The 23,917-nt window shown below is 38.6% G+C and overlaps 1 protein-coding gene across 5 annotated transcripts in view; it reads right to left on the reverse strand.

The window, feature by feature from the left end:
* Nucleotides 1–23,917, reverse strand: part of KIAA0232 (KIAA0232 ortholog) — a 99,559-nt gene that overhangs the window by 50,719 nt on the left and 24,923 nt on the right. For all 5 annotated transcript variants that reach the window (XM_063619721.1, XM_055245460.2, XM_055245462.2 and 2 more), the window contains exon 2: nt 6,566–7,065. In XM_063619721.1, coding sequence (XP_063475791.1) covers nt 6,566–6,796 — 231 coding nt within the window. In that variant the 5' untranslated portion in view covers nt 6,797–7,065. The remainder of the gene's footprint in view (nt 1–6,565; nt 7,066–23,917) is intronic.

Below are 23,917 nucleotides of genomic sequence, written 5' to 3' on the forward strand. Positions count from 1 at the left end.
ATCCCAGCTACTTGGGAGGCTGGGGCAGGAGAATCGCTTGAACCTGGGAGGTGGAGGTTGCAGTGAGCTGAGACTGCACCACTGCATTCCAGCCTGGGCGACAGGGCAAGACTCCATCTCAAAAAAATAATACTAATTAAAAAAAATAAAAAAAAGAGAAAGAAACAAAGCACTACTTTGTACAAAGGTAGCTAGACAGGACTTTTTTGGGGTGGTTCAGCACCCTACTCATTCCATATTTCCTGGGAGAATCATCCTCTCCAATTCTTAGTCCTTGTGGTTCCAGGTGCTTGTACCCTAGCCACCCAAGTCTTGTCACTGCAGTGGTCAGGTCAGGAACAGTTCCACAGCAAAGCTGACCTATTAGGATGAGAAGCCTGCTCTTTCTGCTGGGCACACATACACAAAAAAGGGTGTGAGTCTGAGCTTACAGCGGGCAGGGTAGGGGTGAAGCTTGAGAATAAAGAAAACAGACCAGGCATGGCAGCTCACACCTATAATCCCAGCACTTTGGGAGGCCAAGGGGGGTGGATCACTTGAGGCCAGGAGTTCGAGACCAGCCTGGCCAACATGGTGAAACCCTGTGTCTACTAAAAATATAAAAATTAGCCAGGCGTGGTAATGCCCGCCTGCAATCCAGCTACTCAGAAGCCTAAGGCAGGAGAATCACTTGAACTCAGGAGGCAGAGGCTGCAGTGAGCTGAGATTGCCCCTGCACTCTAGCCTGGGCAACACAGTGAGTGTTTCATCTCAAAAAAAAAAAAAGACAACAGAGAAGGAAAGCTAAAAGACGGGGCACTGATTTTACTGTAGGCCCTGGATCAAGTTGCCACTGGGGTCAGCCCTAATTCCCAGATATTTCCAGTTTTTTAAACCAGTAAATGCTCCAAAATTTACTGACTGTGTGGCCTTGGCAAGCTATTTAACCACTGTTCGTATCTCCACCTATGAAATACAACTAATAACAAGATGGTGTAAGGAGGATTAAATGAGTTACTGTGAATGGAAAATGAGTGCCTGCAACAGTGGCTGGCACACAGCACATGATACACATGTGTTTGCTTTTACTATTACTTCTGTTTAAGCCAGATTGAGCTGGGTTTTCTGTTATCGTCGCAGACTCCTAATAAGAATAATAAACAAAGAATGCATTATGCTGAGAGCATCAATGTATAACAATACAAGAAAAGTTTTAATAAATTCTCCATGGTAGTTTAATTAGCTATAAAAGAAACGAAAGCATATTTGGGGTTATAAGAACAATACTGAAAGACACCCTCTTCTGCTAGTGCATCCCTTCCCACCTGTGACAGATCATGGGGAGATCTGCTGTCAACTATCAATCTAGCACAACCTCTAGGCAGGAAAAGTTAACTCCCATTTTAAGTTATAATGTTACTGAAGTTCTCCTTTCAGTCATTTTTGAGTAAGACTGTAAAACGTTTTAAACTAATGTAACAAATGTGTTGTAAGATGTACAGGATCTAAGCTTAATGCTCCAGGTCACCAGTCAATGCACATTGCCATGCCATTCACTTTCAGGCTGTGGGAGCTTAATAGTTACTTTCAAGGTTTGGCTTGCAGACTGAGTAAGGCAATCCTTACATATGAAATGGCTGGTGCTGCATCTTACATGCTGTGATGTTCCTTATGTGACTAGGCTACTGATTTTTAAAAGATGGAAGGCACTGTAGTAAAATGTCAACTACTAAATGTAGAGCGGATAACTGAGTTAGGAAAATCACCACTTTTCAACCACCCAACTAATAACTGATTCAGGCAAGGAACATCAATGGAGTAAAAGTATCAAAGTCTCCCTGCACAGATCGCTTATTCATTACAAGGAGAAACCTGGTGGACACCATCTGAACCATGATAAAGCAAGTCAGAGTCTCCAAGAATGATACAGACTGTCATCACTGGCCCTCTAATGTGATATGCAGAAAAAAAGGAAACATCATTATGCAATGCTACTACCATAAACACACAAGCCAACTCTAAACACGAGGAAATATCCGAAAAACCCAAATTAAGGGATGTTTTCCAAAACTGGCCTGGACTCTCCAAAAGTGTCAATGTCATGAGACGCAAAGGAAGAACAAGGAATTATTACAGATGAAAGGAGATTAAGGAGATGTGGCCATTAAAGTTGACGATGCATAATCTCAAACTAGATACTAGATGAGGGAGAAAACTGCAATGAGAAACAGTATCGGGACAGGTGACAAAAACTGAATACTGACTGTATATCTGACAATCAAGTTTTATCAATGCTAATTTTCCTGAATTTTGTAATTGTAATATGACTAAGGGAAAGTCTTGGATTTTAAAAAGTGCATGCTAGTTTACTCAGAGAGGTCAGCATGAAGAGAAGACAGAAATAAAGCAAAAGTAGAATATGAAGAGAAGTGGGCTAAAGGGTACAAACATACACTTAAACAGGAGTCACTTCTAGTATTCAACTGTATGGTAGGGAAACTATAGCTAACAATATTTATTGTATATTTCAAAATAGCTAGAAAAGAATTGGACTATTTCCAACACGAAGAAAAGATAAATGTTTAAGGAGACAGGTAACTCAAATACCCTGATTTGATCATAGCATCTTATGTGATACTATCAAAGTATCACAATACCCACAAATATGTACAACTATTATATATCAATTAAAAAAAAGCAAACGTGTGAAAATACTAACAATTGATGACTGAAGAAAACATGAGAGTTCTCTGTACTATCTTAGCTGTTCTTCTGAGGTCCGAAATTATTTCATTTTAAAAAGTTAAATTTATTTATTTTTTAAGAGACAGGGTCTCGCTGTGTTTCCCAGGCTGGAGTGCAACGTCACGATCGCTGCTCACTGCAGCCTCCACCCCCCAGGCTCAAGCAATCCTCCCATCTCAGCCTCCCAAGTTGCTGGGACTACAGGTAAACCCCACTGCGTCCAGATAATTTTTTTTTAAGAGATGGGGTCTCACTATGTTGCCCAGGCTGGTTAAACTTTTTTTAAAAAAAGATTAATATACGATTTCTGCCCATAAGGATGTTATAACCTACTGAGAAACAGAATACATTCCAGTAACGATAATGAAAAGCTTTACAGTAAAATATTATCAAGTTTGGTAGAAGACATTGCTTTCATCAGAAATTATCAGAAAAAGTTTCAGAGACAGAGGTGACCTAGGCTTTGAAAGATGGGTAAGAAAAGCAGTTTATATAAAATAAAAGTGATATGTAGTGATTTCCTGATTATCTTAGAATATACTTCCCAGACAGAGTAATCATGACCAAAAAAAAAAAAAAAAAAAAAAAAGAAACATTTGCGGAAATAAAACTACTGGCACAGTGATGGTATCTCCATATCACAAGGCAGTTGTTCTCTGGAACTACATTGTAACCAGCCCACCACCACAACTGTGTTTATAACCCCGCCCAAATTAGAGGTTTATAGATGATTCAGCCTTAAACAAGACTAGGATCTGATCAGCTTTACTTCCTTATCATCCTGCACAACTGAGACCAAACTGATGCATAAAATCTGTTTCAGAACTCAAGAGCACTGTGTGTTTGCTTTAGCCTAAAACAGAAAAGTGATGGGTCTTAAAACTGGCCACTCACGGCTAGACTAACTCAAGGACTAAGGGGTGAGCGAAGATGTGAGGAAATGAACACCCAGGAGTAGAGTAGTTTGGCCTCCACTGGAGGGGCTGTGTTATCACAAGCATGAGCCAGAGATCAGGAAAGGTGGCACACATCTTCACCCAGGTCTGTCAGCCTTGCTGTTAGCTGGAGTTCTGAATGACAGAAGCTAAGGCCCCTTCCACTCTCCTTACTCTTGCTAGAAGAGAACCATCCTTGGCTTCTGCATCCTCTCTGCCTGGGGAAACAGTAAGCACATCCTCCCTTTGAGTCAGGCATCTGGCTTTTGCCGCCTTTAACGAGGGACTGTAACTTCATGGAAAAGCAATGCAGGGGCTAAAGGATTCTCAAGTCATGTCTTACTAAAACAGGTATCATTTAAAATTTGACCTTCTTCATTGGCATGGGACCTGGCACACATGGCTGTTACTCTGGACCAAGTAGAAAAGTATTTTAGGGCCTTTTATTTCCCTATGGATTCTCCTTGTAACTCCAGACATGTTATGTTTTCCCTAACCTTTATCTGTCCTGTGTCCTGAGAAATGAACCAGAACTCTGGAGGAAGGATCAAACACAGCTGCAGATACTGATAGTTCATCTTATCTCTAAGCACAACTCCCTAGAGCTAGTAAAGAAACCAGAGGATTCACAAGTCTGATCAGAGATGTGATTGACTATAATCTTATTAACTTCTGGCCTGTTTTATCCTGTATGTCCTGTAGCACCCAGCACATACTTTGTGCTAGTAAATTTATTGGTGTTGATTACATATTCTAGACTGATATAGATGACATACAACTCTTAAGAAATGAGAAGTTCAAGTCCTACCAAAAAAACTATTCTTTCCAGCCTAGGCAACAGAGACATCGTTTTTTAAAAATTAGAAGGGTGGGGTGCCACACACATGTGGTCCCAGCTACTCAGGAGACAGATGCAGGAAGATCGCTTGAGCCCGGGAGGTTAAGACTGCAGTGAGCTATGATCACGCCACCGCACTCCAGCCTGAGCAAAAGAGCAAGACCCTGTCTCAAAAAACAACAACAACAACAACAAAAAAACCACTCCTTATGAGTACATGCTTACAATAAAGTACGTAATTTTTGAATGATGAGAAACATTTTCCTCATTTCTGGAAATAAAAGTCCTTCCATGTTTGTAGATTTAACGTATTACTTGCCCGTAAAGGAGCATATTTGACATTTACCAGAAAGATGATGGCAAATAACAGAGCTCTGGTAAGGAAATTATACAAAATACTGACCACCGAAATTAACACATTTGCTGATTATTAGGTTATAAGTGAATCCCTTCAAAACCTTACTTGAACTAATGCCAGCCAAGGCAGCAAGCAACCTGGAAGCAAGAAAAATGCCGCTGTGTCCAGCCAGACATGATGAGAAACCCTTCTCATCAAACATGCTCTGCACAACTGAGGTATAAAACATGTTAAGCTGGCTGGAAAGAGTAGCTCCCATCTGTAATGCCAGCACTTTGGGAAGCTGAGGTGGGAGGACTGCTTGAGCCCAGGAGTTCAAGGCGTCAGTGAGCTATGATCACACCAATGCACTCCAGACTGGGTGACAGAGCAAGACCCTGTCTCAAAAAAAAAAAAAAAAAAAAAAAAAAAAAGTTAAGCATCTCGGTGAAATCCTCTGTATGTGTTATTTATAGGACCTTGAAGCTTTTTTGTGTGGTTTGGAGGGGCAAAGCCAATTTCTTCTGACAATGAAACTCTTCCTGCTTTCAGTGTGGGTAATGATGGTTTAAAACAGCAACAAAAACTGCCCACAAAATACCTTCTTCTTTTTATTGTCTATAAAAACCAAAAGATTTTATGTGAAATTTGTAGACAGAAGTCACCCGGAGCCCATTTATTCACTACTGATGACTCTGGTTCCCTCTGGCAGGCCTCACTTTCAGTAGCTCCTCTTAAGAATGAGACTGAGGTTAAGATGTTTTTCAAGAACCTGTATTTGGTTTCTCTTTCTCTCTCTCTCTCTCCCTCTCCCTCTCCCTCTCTCTCTCTCTCTCTCTCTCTCTCTCATGTATGCGTGCAAGAGAGAGACAGGGTCTTGCTCTGTTGCCAAGGCTGGAGTGCAATGGCGCAATCATGGCTCACTGCAGCTTTGACTTCCTGGGCTCAAGTGATCCTCCCATCTCAGCCTCCTGAGTAGCTACAGACTACAGGTACGTGCCACCATGCCTGGCTAATTTTTTAATACTTTTTGTAAAGACTGGGTTCTATGTTGCCAAAGCTGGTCTCAAACTCCTGGTTTAAAGGGATCCTCCCGCCTCGGCCTCCCAAAGTGTTGTGATTGTAAGTGTGAACCACCACACCCAGCCCAATTTCTCACTATAAACTCAGCATCAAAGTCAAATAAAATGTGTAATGACCAACTTGCAAGGTGACACCCTGACCTATAGCAAAATTGTGTGCTTTATTGAACTTTAAGTCTACTGATTTGTCATACATACTGACTAATAAGCAGTTAAACATCATTCTTGCAGATAAAATACAATATTAAATTTGGAATGGTAAGAAGTATAACAGACGCAATGTTTAAATATCTATTCATAATGTGTGAGTCTTCTAAATAGTAGAAATCAACATTCTAGAGCACTGCTACTCAAAGGTAGCAGGTCGCCAAACTATGACCAGTCCATGACAAGATCTGGAGTCTATGCCAAAACGTAATCAACAGTGAGAAAGTCTAACTATGGAGAAAATAACTGCACTTAACAGGGTGCTCAGTGACACAGGCTGATTGACACTCCAAGGCAATCTTACCATCTGGTCACTGACAGGTTAAATGTTTGCATACACACATGAGTAGCTCAGTTTTAAAGTATAAAAGTGCTTGTTTAAGAGGAATGTATACATACAGATAAAATCAGTTTTCACAAAACATTTAAAATATGTAAATACCTGTTCCTGCAGGTCGTAGTCATAGCTGTCATGCAGCAGAAGACTGAGGACATACCGAGTGTAAATCATGGCATCAATGCCACATTTCTCGAGCTCTTGTCCCAGCCAGGTCTGCACTGGACCCAAAGCATGAAGCAGAGACATTTCAGAAACAGACACAGGGCCTGGATAAGAACTTGAGGAGCTTTCAGATGGCAAACCATCCACAACAACTGTACAGATAGGGTACATGAATTTAGGTTGCCGACATCCTTAAAATGTGAAGCATTTTCTGCAGTTGATATTCTGTTGGTATCTGGAGGGGATTTTCACTCCAGTAAAAAGGAGAGATGCTTGACATGTAGGATAAGCATTTATTTTTGCTGGTAGTCAGCCACCTAAAACAGACTTTCCCTCTTCAGGCATGACTAATGAATCAACATCCTGATAGCAACATATATGTAGATGTGATTTTCTACTTTAATTTCACATTGAGGCCAAATGGAAGTCTCCGGCAGAACCTACAAAAATGAGAGAGGAAAAAAAAGTATGCATTATATATAAATAATAAATTATTGACCTTTTGAGGAAAAAAAAGTCAAATAAACTGTACCTCTTTATTAAAATATTTTTGGTATCTTAGAACACTGATTTTTCCCTCCTATAATCTTTGATATTTTAAACTTCTAAAATGAATCCAGGCACTGTGGTACCTTCCTGTGTACCAGCAAGCTGGAAGGCTGAAGCAGGAAGACTGCTTGAACCCAGGAGTGCGAGGCTGTCCTGCACCATGACTGTGCCTATGAATAACCCCTGTGCTCCAGTGTGGGGAACATATTGAGACCTTGTCTTTATAAATAAATTTTTTAAAAAACTTAAAACAACATTGTGAACTTTTAAAAAGCTTAGTATCATTTAAAATAAATGAAAATTCAGGAGGTGATGCTCTGCTTCTGCTCAATTATACCAATTTTTTTTTTTTTGCTATCTCAAGAGATTGGACTAGTAAAATTTTGTTTCTGTAATGCTGAAAAACTTAACTAATAAATCACTAGTTCATATCTAAGTATAAGAGAAATAAGTAGATGAAGAGTAATTTCATTGAAACATGGGTAAAAAAATTAGTTCTTTATGTTTTATACAAGTAATCAATTACTTTGTAAGGCTCGAAACTTTAGGACTGGTCATCTCTGATTTCATACAAATAAAGGTGGAGCACCAATCTGTTTTACAGCCAGGCTATACTGTTATACCTATTGAAACTTGTCTTCTTACATACCTAGGTTGAATTTCTTAGTTTTTATGACAGATGACACACTTTTAGTTCAATAGCTTTCCCCCAAATTAACATACTTTCAATATGTGAAAGTAATCTAACAATGGCTTTATTAAATCGTAATATTCTTTATATTAGAGTTCTGGTTAATTTACAAACCACCAGAAAATGAAAACTAATGTAATGAAAGGCAAACCTCCTAAACTCAACTTTTGCCTGAATTTTAACAGATAGTAAGAAGGCTACCAAAAATTACTTTCAAAGTATTGTTAATAAATGTTAGTAAAAGCATCAAGTCGGAAAGACAAATACCATTACCCAAAGATTTAAGACTGAGTTTCTTGCATTTATCTATCACTATGTAGTAAATTTTACACACATTAAATATAAAGACAACAGTTTTAAGTTCACCACGGGACTAAGTCATTAAATTAATGTGTTACTAATACATGTTTTCCTACTTTTAACATCCTCTCTACTATATTATCTTTTCTGAATTATGACAACTAGATAAATTAAAGCAAAGATTTTCTGTAACTTTCACCAGCTGAACTTTTCCAACTGACTTTCAAAACATTTTCCGTAATTCATCTAACATTTGGATCTCAGGATGCCAGAGAGATTGTCAATTAAATAACACACTCAATTCTGGAGATGTGCAAGAAATATGAAGAAAACGACCCCTAGAACACTATAATAAAATTACTCAAACTTGTCATAATCAGAAAAATTTTAAAGCACTCAGAGAAAAAAGAAACATTAAATATAGCAAACAAAAGATAAGTATGACCTCAGTTTTCTTGTTGGAAACAATACAAGTGAGCAGATAATAGAGCAAAAACTTTAAAGTACTAAAAGAAAAAAACACTGTCAACCTAGAATTCTATACTCATTGAAAGTGTCTTTCAAAAAGATACTTGCACACTCATATTTATAGCAGCACAATTTGCTATTGCAAAAATATGGAACCAGCCCAAATGCCCATCAATCAATGAGGGGATAAAGAAATTGTGGTATATCTATATCTATATCTATATCTATATCTATATCTATATCTATATATATATACACACACACACACATACACACACATATATACATACGTGTACACACACATATATACATACGTGTATATGTGTGTGTGTGTATATATATATATATATATATATATATATATACACACCATGGACTACTACTCAGCCACAAAAAGGAATGAAATAATGGCATTTGCAGTGACCCTGATGGAACTAGAGACCATTATTCTAAGTGAAGTAATATAGGAATAGAAAACCAAACACTGTATGTTTTCACTCACAAGCAGGAGCTAAGCTATGAGGATGCAAAGGCATAAGAATGATACCAGTGGACTTTGGGAACTCGGGGGGAAAGGGTGGGAGACGGGTAAGGGATAAAAGACTACAAACTGGGTAGAGTGTATGCTGCTCAGGTGATGGGTGCACCAAAATCTCAGAAATCACCACTAAAGGACTTACTCATGTAACCAATCACCACCTGTTCCCCAAAAACCTATGGAAATAAAAAATAAAAATAAAAAGCAAAAAATTAAAAACTTTCAAAATGAAAGTGAAACAAATACTTTTTCTGATATGCAAAAACTGAAGGAATTTATCGCCAGCAAATGCTATGATTTAAATATCACCTCCAAGCCTCCTGTTGAAATTTAACTGCCATTGTGATGGTATTAAGAGATAAGACCTTTAAAAGGTGATTAGGTCATGAGGGCTCCAACTTCATATCACAGGAGTGGGTTCCTGATAAAAGGATAAGTTCAGCCCCATTTCTGTCTCAAGCACTCTTGCCTCCTCTTACCCTCCCCATCATGTGATGCTTTCTGCCATGGCATGACCCTCACTACATGCCAGTGCCATGCTTTTGGACTTCCCAGCCTCCAGGAACTGTGAGCCAAATAAACTATTCTTTATAAACACCTAATCTGTGTCATTCTGTTACAGCAACAGAAGACAGACTAAGAACAAAATGTGGATCCATTCAAGGGAACAAAGAGCACCAGAAATAACATTTGTCTTATTATTTAAATATCTTTAAAAGACAATTGCTTAAACGAAAATAATACAAAACATTGTAGAGCTTTTATTTAATAACATACATATAAGTAAAACATAAGCCAACAGTAGCATAAAGGCCAGGAGTGGAGAAATGTAAGAATACTATTATAAGTTCTTGTATGAAATGGTTTATCTACTATCACTTGAAGACAAATTCCGATAACATAGCTGTTAATAATAATGAATGTAAATGACCTAAACACATCAATTAAAAGGCAGAGATACACTGAATTTTTAAACAGCAAGACCTAATTATATGCTGCCTATTAAAAAAAAAACCCTCCACTTAATTTTTTCCACAGAATTCAAATTTATTTTCCTAAATGTCCATCTGGTAGATGTAGCCTAAACACACCAGCTTTTCCCAAAACTTCTCTACTTGCTCTACCCAAGTAAGATATGGCGTCTTCTTTTTTCTTTTTAACTTTTATTTTAGATTCAGGGGGCACATGTGCAAGTTTGTTACCTGGGTATGCTGCATGATGCTGAGGTTTGGGGTATGAATTATTCCATTGCCCAGGTACTGAGAACAGTACCCAACAGTTAGTTTTTTCAACACTTACCGCCTCCCTCCCTCATCAGTATAGCAGTCTTCAGTGTTTACTGCTGTCACCTTTACATCCACGAGTAACTGATGTTTAACTCCCACTTCTAAGTGAGAACATACAGTATTTTATTTCCTGTTCCTACGTTAATTCACTTAGCATATTATCTTCCAGCTGCATCCACATTGCTGCAAAGGACACGATTTCATTCTTTTTTTTTTAATGGCTGCATAGTATTCTATGGTATATATGTACCACATTTTATTTATGCAATCCACTGTTGATGGGCACCTAGATTGATTCCATATCTTTGCTGGTGTGAATAGTGCCGTGATGAACATACGAGTACATGTGTCTTTTTGGTAGAATAATTTCTTTTCTGAGATGTACCCAGTAATGGGATTGCTGGGTCAAATGGTAGTTCTGTTTTAAGTTCTTTGGGAAATCTCCAAACTGCTTTCCACAGTGGCTGAACTAATTTACATTCCCACCAACAGTGCATAAGTGTTCCCTTTTCTCTGCAGCCTCATTAGCATCTGTTTTTTAACTTCTAATAACAGCCATTCTGACTGATGTGAGATGGTAACTCATTGTGGTTTTGATTTGCATTTCTCTGATAATCAGCGATGTGGAACTTTTTTTTATACGTTTGTTGGCTGCTTGTATGTCTTCTTTTGAAAATTGTCTGTTCACGTCTTTTGCCCACTTTTTAGTGGGGTTGTTTTTTTCTTGTTGAATTGTTTAAGTTTCCAGTAGATTCTGGATATTGGAGCTGTGTCAGATGCATAGCTTGCAAATATTTTCTCCTATTCTGTAGATGGTCTGTATACGAAACGGTGTTATCTATTAATACTGTACACTGTTTACTGATAATTTCTTTTGCTGTACATAAGCTCTTTAGCTTAATTAGATCTCATTTGTCAATGTTTGTTTTTGTTGCAATTGCTTTTGAGGACTTAGTCACAAATTCTTTCCTAAAGCCAGAATGGTGTTTCCAAGTATTTTTTGTAGGGTTTTTATAGTTTGAGGTCTTACATTTAAATATCTATAATCCATGTTGGGTCAATTTTTATATATGCTGAAAGGTAGGGGTCCATTTTCATTCCTCTGCATATGGCTAGTAAGCTATTCCAGGACCATTTATTGAATAGGGAGTCCTTTTTCTGTTGCTTATTTTTGTCGACTTTGTTGAAGATTCGATGGCTACAGGTGTACACCTTTATTTCTGGGTTCTCTATTCCGTTCCATTGGTCTACATATCTATTTTTGTACCAGTACCATGCTGTTTTGGTTACTGTAGCCTTACAGTGTAGTTTGAAACCAGGTAACATGAAACCACTGGTTTTGTTCTTTTTGCTTAGGATTGCTTCAGCTATTCTGGCTGTTTTTTCGTTCCATATGAATTTTAGGATTTTTTTTTTCCAATTCTGTGAAAAATGACATTAGTAGTTTGATGGGAACAGTGTTGAATATGTAGACTGCTTTAGGCTGTATGGCCATTGTAACGCTACCAATTCTTCCAGTCCATGAGCATGACATATTTTTCCATTAGTTTGTGTTATCCATGATTTTATCGTCCTTCTTGCAGATCTTTCACCTCCTTCGTTAGATGTATTCCTAGGTAGTGTGTGTGTGTGTCTCTATTGTAAATGGGAGTGTTCTCTCTTGAAGGAATCACTGAGTTACTGCCAGTCCAGGGAGTGTATTCTTTTTTTTTTTTTTTTTGAGATGGAGTCTTGCTCTGTCGCCCAGGCTCGAGTGCAGTGGTGCGATTTTGGCTCACTGCAACCTCCGCCTCCTGGGTTCTAAAAATTCTCTGCCTCAGCCTCCCGAGTAGCTGGGATTACAGATGCCCACCACCATGCCCAGCTAATTTTTGTATTTTTAGTAGAGACGGGGTTTCACCATCTTGGCCAGGCCGGTCTTGAACTCCTGACCTTGTGATCCGCCCACCTCGGCCTCCCAAAGTGCTACGATTACAGGCGTGAGCCACTTCGCCCAGCCTGGGAATGTATTCTTGATTTGGTTCTTGGTTTGAATATTATAGGTGTATAAAATCCACTTTAAATATAAAGACACAAATAAGTTAAAAGGAGAGAAAAAATATTACACTAACGTTAATAAAAAGAAAGCTAGGGTGTCTACATCAGTTTCTGACAAAAGTAGATTTCAGTGCAAAAAATACTAAGAGATAAAGAAGGTCAATTCATAATGATAAAGGGATGGATGTATCAAAAGGACATACCAGTCCTTTATATTACACATCTAATAGCATACTTGCAAAACATATGAAACAAAAATTGGTAGAACTGCAAAGATAAATAAACAAGTCCACAACTATCTTTGTCAGTCACTGCAAGAAGAAATACACACACAAAAAAAATCAGTAAGGATATAGAGAGAACAACATTATTAACCAACTTGACCTAAGATAAACTGTATCTTTGGCCACAGAAACGGTGCAATAAGCTTAAAAGAATTCAATCATACATGCGTGTTCTCTGACCACATGGAATTATAACTGGTAACATAAAGATGTCTGGAAAAGCTTCCAAATATTTGAGAACTAAAAACATATTTCTAAACAATAGGGAAGGCCAGGCACGGTGGCTCACGCCTGTAATCCCAGCACTTTGGGAGGCTGAGGCAGGCGGATCATGAGGTCAGGAGATCGAGACCATCCTGGCTAATACAGTGAAACTCCGTCTACTAAAAATACAAAAAAACTAGCCGGGCATGGTGGTGAGTGCCTGTAGTCCCAGCTACTTGGGAGGCTGAGGCGAAAGAGTCACTTGAACCTGGGAGGAGGAGGGGGCTGCAGTGAGTTGAGATTGTGCCACTGCACTCCAGCCTGGGCGACAGAGTGAGACTCCCGTCTCAAAAAAAAAAAAAAAAAAAAAAAAAAAGGTGGGGGAAGAAGAAATTGGAGAAATTAACAAATACTATATTTCGAACTGAATGTAAATGAAAACACAACCTATCAATATTTTTAGGATGCCACAAAAGCAGTCCTGAGAAAGAAATGTAGAGCACTGTCTATATTAGAAAGGGTCTTAAATCAATGATCTCAGTTTTCACCTTAAGAAACTAGACAAAGAAGAGCAAACAAAGCCTAAACTAAGCAGAAAGTAGATCAGAGCAGAAACCAATGAAATAGAAAGCAGAAAAACAATAAAACCAAAAACAGGTTCTTTAACCTCTAGCCAGACTGATCAGGAAAGAGAGAAGACATAGATTACCAGTATCAGGAATGAGAGAGGTGAGATCACTACAGATTCTATAGGTATAAAAATGAGAATAAGAAATATTAGAAAAACTTTATACCAATAAATTCAATAATTTATATGAAATGGAAAAATTCCTTGAAAGATACAAACTACCAAAGCTTACTCAAGAAGAAATAGAATGAATAGTCCTATATCTATAAAGGGAATTGAATTTATAGCTTAAAACTCACAAAGAAATTGCTAGGCCCATATAGCTTCAAAGGTGAATTCTACCAAATACTTAAGCATAATTCCAATTCTATAAAAACTCTCCCAATACTTCTCAAATCATGTTATGAAGACAGCATTAAACTGATACCAAAAGCCAATAAAGATATTACAAGAAACAGACTGAGCGCAGTGGCTCACGCCTGTAATCCCAGCACTTTGGGAGGCCGAGGCAGGCGGATCACGAGGTCAGGAGATCAAGACCATCCTGGCTAACACGGTGAAACCCCGTCTCTACTAAAATACAAAAAAATTAGCCGGGCGTGTTGGCGGGTGCCTGTAGTCCCAGCTACTCGGGAGGCTGGGGCAGGAGAATGGCGTGAACCTGGGAGACCGAGCTTGCAGTGAACCGAGATCGCGCCACTGCATTCCAGCCTGGGCGACACAGTGAGATTCCGTCTCAAAAAAAAAAACACAAAAAGATATTATAAGAAACAAAGAAGACCAATATGCCTCATGAGTACAGATGCAAAAATTTTACACAAATTTTCAGGAAATTTAATCCAATAATATACATCAAACCCAGAGGATACAACAATATCAGAAGAATGTTGTTCTACACAATTGTCTACCACAGAACCTCCAAAATATTCATTTCACTGTACAACTCAAAGGCCTTAAAAATTGACACCATGAAAGATCTGATCCACTGTAAAGACTGATACATTGTTTTAGTTTTATTATGTTTACTTTAAAACATGATCTCAAGCCAACCGTAAGATTCTTTCTGTTGTCAACAGAGAGTTCACATTTCTTTAGCCAAGTGAAAGGATTCAAGGAGGTGAGATGAAATTAGCATATGAATGCAAAATAAAGCAAAGCACAGTGAACTCCCACATGATCTCAAAGCTGGTTAAAACTTTCGCTTGCATTACTATCCTTAAGAGGACTGTTCTTACAACTTGTCCAAAATCTGATTGCATGTAATTTTAGAATAACTGGTTATATCTATAGTCATGAGTGATTAAAATCTATACAGTACAGACTACAGAGAACCAAGGAAAAGAAAGAAAAAGAAAGTAAACGCTGACAAGTAGCTTCAGACTACTCTACATTCATCTATCCAGTACTTTTCAGTGGATACTAATAACTTGGGTTTTCAGACAGAAGCACCAACCACAAGATGGCTTCTTCCTATACCATAATGACAGATCTAAATGTTCTTGGAGCTAAAGAGTATTCATTCTCCCTGCTTTAACTCAAACTGTTAGCAGATGACCCACGTACAGAATACTGGGCACTAAGCTTTCTCTACCTAACCAGCAAGCCTTTGGTAGAGGGGTAAACATTTGACCTAATTAGAGACTATTTCTAGTTCTGAATTGAAAGGAGACTCCTAGGTATGTTGGCTCATGAATTATCTGTTTAATTAAAACTTACTTCACATATGATCCACCATGGTGAAACTTACCTCTAATGGTCACAGCATTGAGGGTCAGTGCTGGTTTTGACAAGCACAGGCAAAAACCCATGTTTATTCACCTGGCATGATGAGGAACACAACTGGCAAACACCCAAATTTCAAACTATCTGCCTTTACGCTCATTCGAAACATGGAATTTAGTCAATATGAAGTTTTAGTTTAAATTCTATAAAAAAGTTTTAAAGAAAAAGCACCACTATGTATCAAGTGTTTTTTTTTTTTTAATGTTCCCTTCCCTCTTCAGAGGCTTGTGCCAAGAGAAAAGGACCTTCAAATCATCTTATCTCTCTCTTATGCAAAATTAGCCCAAATCATCCTAATTCATGTGTATTCCCACATGAATACACTTATTTTAAAATTTGTCTTTTTTGCTTTAAAGTTTAAATGGTTTCTATTAAAAATGTAAAAAAATATAGATAATTCCCATAAAAGTTTATATATCATTTGAGTCATCTTTAATTCACGGAGGTAGGATGGTGAGCGGAAAGTACACTAGTTTAGCAATCATAGTATCTAGGTTTTTGCACACAGTCCCACCTCTGCCACTTAATAGCTGGCTTTTGTGCCCACAACTTCCCAGGGTCATTGTTGTCTCATCTGTAAAACAGAATAATGTATACTGACTCTTCCTACCTTTCAACCTCTCACAAGACTGTTGCATGGGAAAATGATAAGTCTATCTGTGTATTTGGGGGTCTCTGCATTTCTCCAAATAGCACACAAATTGAAGGTATTGTTAAAGACTATCACACTCAAATTGTTTTTATATGCTTAGTATTACAGGTTCTGTTACTAATAGGATTATATGAAGAACAGTAATTATTTAAAGTATGTTAGTCTTTTAGAATAAAATACTCAATTTCCTTACTATCCTTAAAAAAAAAAAAAAACCAACTATGAGATCATCTTCATTTATAATAACCTAGTTCTAGTCCTATCAGGGCCTTTCCTCTTTCAGGTAACATTGCAGTTCTCTACTACAAAGTTCTAATATGACAGTGCAAAGAACCCAAGGTGGTTAAGTGCAAAGGAGGAGGAATGTGGAAATACAACAACCTCTCTTTACTGTCCAGTTTTCTACTTGTTTAGAACACAGACATCTGCAGAGCAATCTCCATACATTTAAACTATGTTATCCCCAAGCAGTACAGAGAGAGAGCTCAGCACATACATATACTTGCAGTTGTATGCCTAGTATACAACTGCAAGCCCTTTTAAAGACCTTAGGATTAAAAATAGCCCTGGTCCAATGAAAATTATCCCCCAAAGGCTGGAAGAACTCTGTGCAGGCTCTGGGGTCAATATTAGCATTGCTCTGTGCCGCCCGGCAGTGACAGTGTGATGGAGTAAGGCGCGCACAGCTGTCAAGCCAGGCTCACTGCTATGGCAGCCCCCAGGAAACTCTGCACTAAGTTTAAATACATGCCACTTTGGGTCTCCAGGAGTTAGAGCCCTGGGCATGAGAGTTTATAACCAGCCCAGGGACTAAACTAAATTTTTAAATGAAACTATTTAATTCTTTATCTAGTCTACATGTTTTCAGGGTGATATAATAAACCCCAAATGGTTTGGCCATTAAGGGGGAGAAAAAACAACAGATCTGGCCCGGCGCAGTGGCTCACGCCCGTAATCCCAGCACTCTGGGAGGCAGAGGCGGGCAGATCACAAGGTTAGGAGATCGAGACCATCCTGGCTACCATGGTAAAACCCTGTCTCTACTAAAAATACAAAAAGTTAGCCAGGTGTGGTGGCGGGCGCCTGTAGTCCCAGCTACTCGGGAGGTTGAGGCAGGAGAATGGCGTGAACCTGGGAGGCGGAGCTTGCAGTGAGCCGAGACTGCGCCACTGCACTCCAGCCTGGGCAACAGAGCGAGACTCCGTCTCAAAAAAAAAAAAACAGATCTAAGTACTTAAATTATTACACAAGTAAATACTTTTCCAAGAAGTAGACCAAACATGATGCCACACTTCACACAAGTAATAATGAAGGGTTTTTCAGAGCAGTGAGGAATTGTTCTGAGGAAGTTCACAAATCTTCCTAAAATCTCATCCCTTATGTAATAATGTTCTGAGAAACACGGTACCATCTTTTTATACTCTATATGACATACATCACTAAAAATAATTCAAATTACAACTCCTATTGGTGTTCCTAACTATTTAGAGTGCACTAATAGCATTTCTTATAAGCTGTAAGAGACATACTATCTATAGTTCAGTTTCTTTAGTGTTCAAGTACAGCAGACATGTGGCCAAGTTAATTTAAATACTAAGATATTTCCCTTTTTTGTAATACACTGTAAATAATTCTAGGTGTGATTACAACATATGAAAATTATTTCAAAAAGCATACTCTCTTTCTGACGTGGCTGCATAAATACTATTTGTGGACTGTTCTCTCAATTTACTTTTGTTACAGCACAACTGATCAAAAAGAGCACCAGACAGTAAACAGTCACAAACTGGGCTTCTCTGGGCAAAATGTAAAATGTGGACCTTGGGGAGAACAATCTGGGCAGCTCTATTCAGCCGATATATTCACTTGCTGAAGTGGTCTTTATTAGTACCACAGCACTTCTTTCTTTCTTCTTGTGTTTATCATATATACCTTTATTAGCAAAGTTTTAAAGTATTTCTAAAATATAAAAATAGAAGTACATACTCATACATAATTTCAGCACCTAATATTCACTGTTAGTATTTTGGTGTGCTTATTACTAGTGTTTTTTCCTTTGCATAGGACTTTAAATTTATTATTTCTATATATCAAATAATAACATACATATACTTTAGTATTCTGCCTTTTTCACCTGGCATTATGTCATCCCCATGGTGTTCTAAGACCCTTACTGCACTGCCCAATATGGTAGCCACTAGTCACACGTGGCTATTTTAAACTAAAAGTCAGTGCCTCAGTCACGCCAGCTACAGTTCAAGTGCTCAATAGCCACATGTAGCTAGTGTGCAAATATAGTACACTTCCATAATCACAAAAGTTCTACTAGACGACACTAGTTTTGACTCTCTCCTCTCTAGCAAATGATTATTGAGCTTAACAAAGACTCATAAGCTCTTTCAATAGAGGGCATATGCCCCTCCCCACGTTCTAGTAGATTGTCCAAGACACTAGCTGGAAGAAAGGCTACTAATCACAGCTACTCTGAAGTAACACAGTGTGCCCAGAAAGAACTGTTTGAGAGAACTGGGAAACATCTACTTTATGTTTGATAGGTCTCAAATTTCAAAAGGTCAAATTTCATTACATTTCAATATAATCATGGGAGGTTCAATGACTAAGTCAGACGGTATGGAATAACAAGAACAACTAAAGCTTATTGACAAAACAGAGAACTGAGAATAATTAGGATAAGGGGTCAAGAACAAACTGAGGGAAAAGGTTAAAATAGGGTAGATTATGCAACAGAAACAACTCCCAAATTACACTAGCCTAACACAAAGGTTTATATCTTAAAAAAAAAAAAAAAAAAAAAAAAATTAGGCCAGGCACAGTGGCTCACACCTATAATCCCAGCACTTTGGGTGGCCGAGACGGGCAGATTGCTTGAGCTCAGGAGTTCAAGACCAGCCTGGGCAACATGGTGAGAACCTATCTCTACCAAAAAAATACAAAAATCAGCCAGGCGTGGTGGCTCGCGCCTGAAGTCCCAGCTACTCGGGAGGCTGAGGTGGGAGGATCACTGGAGCTGGGGAGACAGAGGCTGCAGTGAGCCAAAATCATGCCAAAGCATTCCAGCCTAGGTGACAGAGTGAGACCGTCTCAGAAAGAAAAAGACAAATTTATAGGGTACATGTGCAATTTTGTTACATGCATAGATTGCACAGTAAGTCAGGGTTGACACAATATCTGGCTTTCTATGTCTAGCTTGTGCCTTATCACTTAAGACAATGACTTCCAGTTCCATCAGTGTTGCTGCAAAAGACATGATTTCACTCTTTTTTTCATGTCTGAATAGCATTCTATTGTATGTATAGACCACATTTTCTTTACCCATTTATTCACTGATGGACATTTAGGTTGATTCTACATCTTTACTATTGTGAATAGTGCTGCAATAAACATATGAGTACAGGTATCTTTCTGACATGTTCTTTTCCTTTGGGTATCTACTTTGGGTAGATACTCAACAGTGGGAATGCTGAATCGAATGCTCGTTCTATTTTCAGTTCTTTGAGAAATCGCCATACTCTTTTCCATAGAAGCTATACTAATTTATATTCCCACCAAAAATGTTTTAAGAGTTTCCTTTTCTCTGCATCTGTGCTAATATCTGTCTTTTTGTGTGTGTGTGTGTCTTTTTAATAATAGCCATTCTGACTGGGGTAAGATGACATCTTTCTGGTTTTGGTTTGCATTTCTCTGATGACTGGTGATGCTGAGCTTTTCTTCATACACGTGTAGGCCATGTGTATGTCTTCTTTTTAAAAAAGTCTATTCATGTCTTTGCCCACTTTTTAATGGAATCTTGTTTTTGCTGTTGTTGAAGTGTCTGAATTCCTTGTATATTCTGGATATTAGTTCTCTATCAGATAAATAGTTTGCAAATATTTTCTCTCATTCTACAGGCTGTCTCTTCTATCTGCTCCTGATTTCTTTTGCTCTGCTGACGTTTTTTAGTTTCATTAAGGCTCACTTGCCTATTTCTGTTTTAGTTGCCTGTGTTTTTCAGGTCGTAGTCACAGATTCTTTGCCTATATCAATGTCCAGGAGAGTTTTCCCTAGGTTTTCTTCTAGTATTTTTATAGTTTCGGGTCTTACGTTTAGGTCTTTAATCCATCTTGAGTTGATTTTTTGTATATGGTGAGAGACTGGGGTCCAATTTCATTCTTATGCATTGGGCAATCCAATTTTTCCAGCACCATTTCTTTTTTTTTTATTTTTTTTTTTATTTTTTATTATACTTTAGGGTTTTAGGGTACATGTGCACAATGTGCAGGTTTGTTACATATGTATCCATGTGCCATGTTGATTTCCTGCACCCATTAACTCGTCATTTAGCATTAGGTGTATCTCCTAATGCTGTCCCTCCCCCCTCCCCCCACCCCACAACAGTCCCCGGAGCGTGATGTTCCCCTTCCTGTGCCCATGAGTTCTCATTGTTCAATTCCCACCTATGAGTGAGAACATGCGGTCCAGCACCATTTCTTTAAGAGGGTGTCCTTTCTCTGATGTATGTTGTTGTTAGTGTTGTCAAAGATCAGTTGGCTATAAATATGTGGCTTAATTTCTGGACTCTCTATTCTGTTCCATTGTCTATACATCTATTTTTACACCAGTACCATGCTGTTTCGGTTACTATGCCCTTGTAATATAATTTGAAGTCAGGTAATGTGTACCCCCAGCTTTGTTCTTTTTGGTCAGGATTGTTTTGGCTATTAGGGCTCTTTTTTGATTTCATATGAATTTTAGGATTTTTCTAATTCTGTAAAACATGACATTAGTATTTTGATAGGGTTACATTGAATCTGTAGATTGCTTTGGATAGTACAGTCACTTTAATGATATTAATTCTTCCAATCCATGACCATGGGATGTTTTTCCATTTATCTGTCATCTACAATTTCTTTCATCAGTGTTTTGTAGTCTTCCTTGTAGAGATCTTTCACCTCCTTGGTGAAATGTATTCCTAGGTACCTTGTTTTTTTATAGCTATTGTAAATGGGACTGCCTTCTTGATTTCTTCCTCAGCTAGATCGTTACTGGTATATAGAAACATTACTGATTTTTGTATGCTGATTTTGTATTCTGCAACCTTACTGAATTTATTAAATCTAGGAGGTTTTTTGGTGGAGTCTTTAGGTTTTTCTACACATAAGAGCATATTATTGGCAAACAGGGATATAATTTGACCTCCTCTTTTCCAATTTGAATGCCTTTTATTTCTTTCTCTTGCTTAATTTCTCTCGCTAGGACTTCCACAAAGGTTTACATCCTTCTCATATTACGTGTTCATCCTGGATTGGCAGGGATGATCAGGGTAATCACTCATCATAATCATTCTGGGACACGGGGTGACAAAATGGCCATCATCTTGAACCCTGCTAGTCTAGGGGGCCAGAGAAAATAAGATCTGCACCAAAGCTGGCACTGGTACTTTGAATGCTTCCTCCTGGAAGTGAGCTACTCACATTTTATGAGTCTAACCAAGTCTCTTAGCCTCACTTCACTTTAATACGGCAGGTATCACTAGCCCTAATGACCACTGCAAGGGGTAGAAAATGGGGCTGTTAATAGGAAACAACTCTGAAGTCTAACATTATTGAAACTAGCATTCTGGTAAACATAGACAAACTATCAGAGACAAAAGTAAAAGGATCATAAAAGTTTCAGAAAGCACAGACACGGCTGAAACACTAACACCCAACTGGCAATGGAATCATTCCTGCCCTGCCTTCCTTAAGCAGCCCTTTCTAATTCTTTAAGGGCACACCGCTGTCTTCCTCTCAACACTTACAGAGTGCTGGCTGTTCTCACGGCCTGCTGCCTTGTGATGATGTCCTTTTATACTATTCTCTAACTGCCTCCTGGGAATGGGTTCCTTATCAAATAGGCCTAAAGTTCTTCAGGTCAAACTGTGACATACTCCACATGTACCATTTAGTAGAATGCTTAGGCCTTGGCAGGTGATCAAAACTGTGCTGAACTAACTCCTTCCCGAATCTAAATGGAGGAGAATAAATTCTGAAAAAGAGAAGTTTGGTAAATTAAATGATATTCATAATACTAGAAGGTGGGAGAAAAAAACCAACTCAGATCACATTCTGAGTCCACAGGCAGGGACTAACTAACATAGGAATTTTAACTCATTCTCTCACGATCCCATGTACTAGAGGTTTCTTGTGTACAAGGCACTGTGCCTGGTGTCAGTGATATCGAGACAATCACATGACTCTCTCAGGATTTTCCTTTAGGTATTTACCATCCTATATTAGCGGGCTTTCGCCTTAGGTAAAGCAACTTGAACTCTTCCCACAGAAGCCCTCTACCATTCCCTTTGATCTAGTACGGTACTTCTGCAAGTCATGCTTGAACTCTCTATATTTTTAACTGGTCCTTTCTCACTACAAAGTTCATACGCACATTGTTGATGTGCTCGGTACCCAAGACTCTGCATTACCTGCAACTGTCTTTTCATAATTATTCAATTTGGGTGTTTATAGGACTTTCACACAAGGAAAAGACTTGAGGGGGAAGGCATATAGGATATATAACATAAAGTAAAAGAAAGAAAATAGAAAAAATAAAGAAAACAGGTATTTGAAATATTAAGACTCTGGCTTTTGGACTCCATTACTGTTCACCAAAATCCTAAATAATATTTGCCTGGCAAGCCACAGAGTATGAACATACAATTAAGTAGCTATACATTTATAAGTAATTCTTGTCTGTTATTTTCTTTTTTCCTTTTTTTCTTTTTTGAGACATAGTCTCACTCTGTTGCCCAGGCTAGAGTGCAGTGGCATGATCTCAGCTCACTGAAACCTCTGCCTCCCAGGGTCAAGTGATTCTCTTGCCTCAGCCACCCGAGTAGCTGGGACTACAGGTGCACGTCACCACATTTAGCTAATTTTTGTATTTTAAGTAGAGACGGGGTTTCACCATGTTGGCCAGGCTGGTCTCCTGACCTCAAGTGATCCACTCGCCTTGGCCTCTCAAAGTGCTGGGATTACAGGCATGAGTCACTGCGCCTGGCCTTGTCTGTTATTTTCTGATCTCAGCACATGAATTTGGAACCGAAGATAATGCTTATTCTCTTTAGTAGGTAGCCTGGCTCCAAAGCCAATCTACAGCCAGAAGAGAAAATCCATAAATAATCTACAACCCAAACTGGAATTCAAGCACTGAAAACAGGAACCAAGGGCTATAAACTAAATTATGTAAACCGGTTTACCCTAGGTATCTGAAAAGCTATGTGGAAATGGACAATCAGACCTACAGTTTTCTTCCCCATTCTAGAAGTGTGTCAAGTCCCAGGAAATGAATAAGGCTTTTTAAAAAGTAATGTAATCAACAAAACTAGTGTGAGACTTGAGTTCTTTCTATGAAAAGAGGAAAAACTGCATAAAGATTGAGAAATTCCATTCTTACTAGTCAAGTTCTCAGAAATAAACATGTAAGTATATATTCTCCAGTGACAATTAAAATGAATTATTAATATTTTCATAAACAGGCCGGGCGCGGTGGCTCACGCTTGTAATCCCAGCACTTTGGGAGGCCGAGGCGGGTGGATCACGAGGTCAGGAGATCGAGACCACGATGAAATCCTGTCTCTACTAAAAATACAAAAAAAAACTAGCCAGGCGTGGTGGCGGGCGCCTGTAGTCCCGGCTACTCGGAGAGGCTGGGGCAGGAGAATGGCGTGAACCCAGGAGGCGGAGCTTGCAGTGAGCCGAGATCGCGCCACTGCACTCCAGCCTGGGTGACAGAGCGAGACTCCGTCTCAAAAAAAAATATATATATATATATGTATATTTTCATAAACAGGATTGTTCTTATAGATAAGATTACTACTCGATAGCAAGTGAAGTAA

This window comes from Symphalangus syndactylus, chromosome 16 (assembly GCF_028878055.3).
Source record: "Symphalangus syndactylus isolate Jambi chromosome 16, NHGRI_mSymSyn1-v2.1_pri, whole genome shotgun sequence".
NCBI lineage: Eukaryota > Metazoa > Chordata > Mammalia > Primates > Hylobatidae > Symphalangus > Symphalangus syndactylus.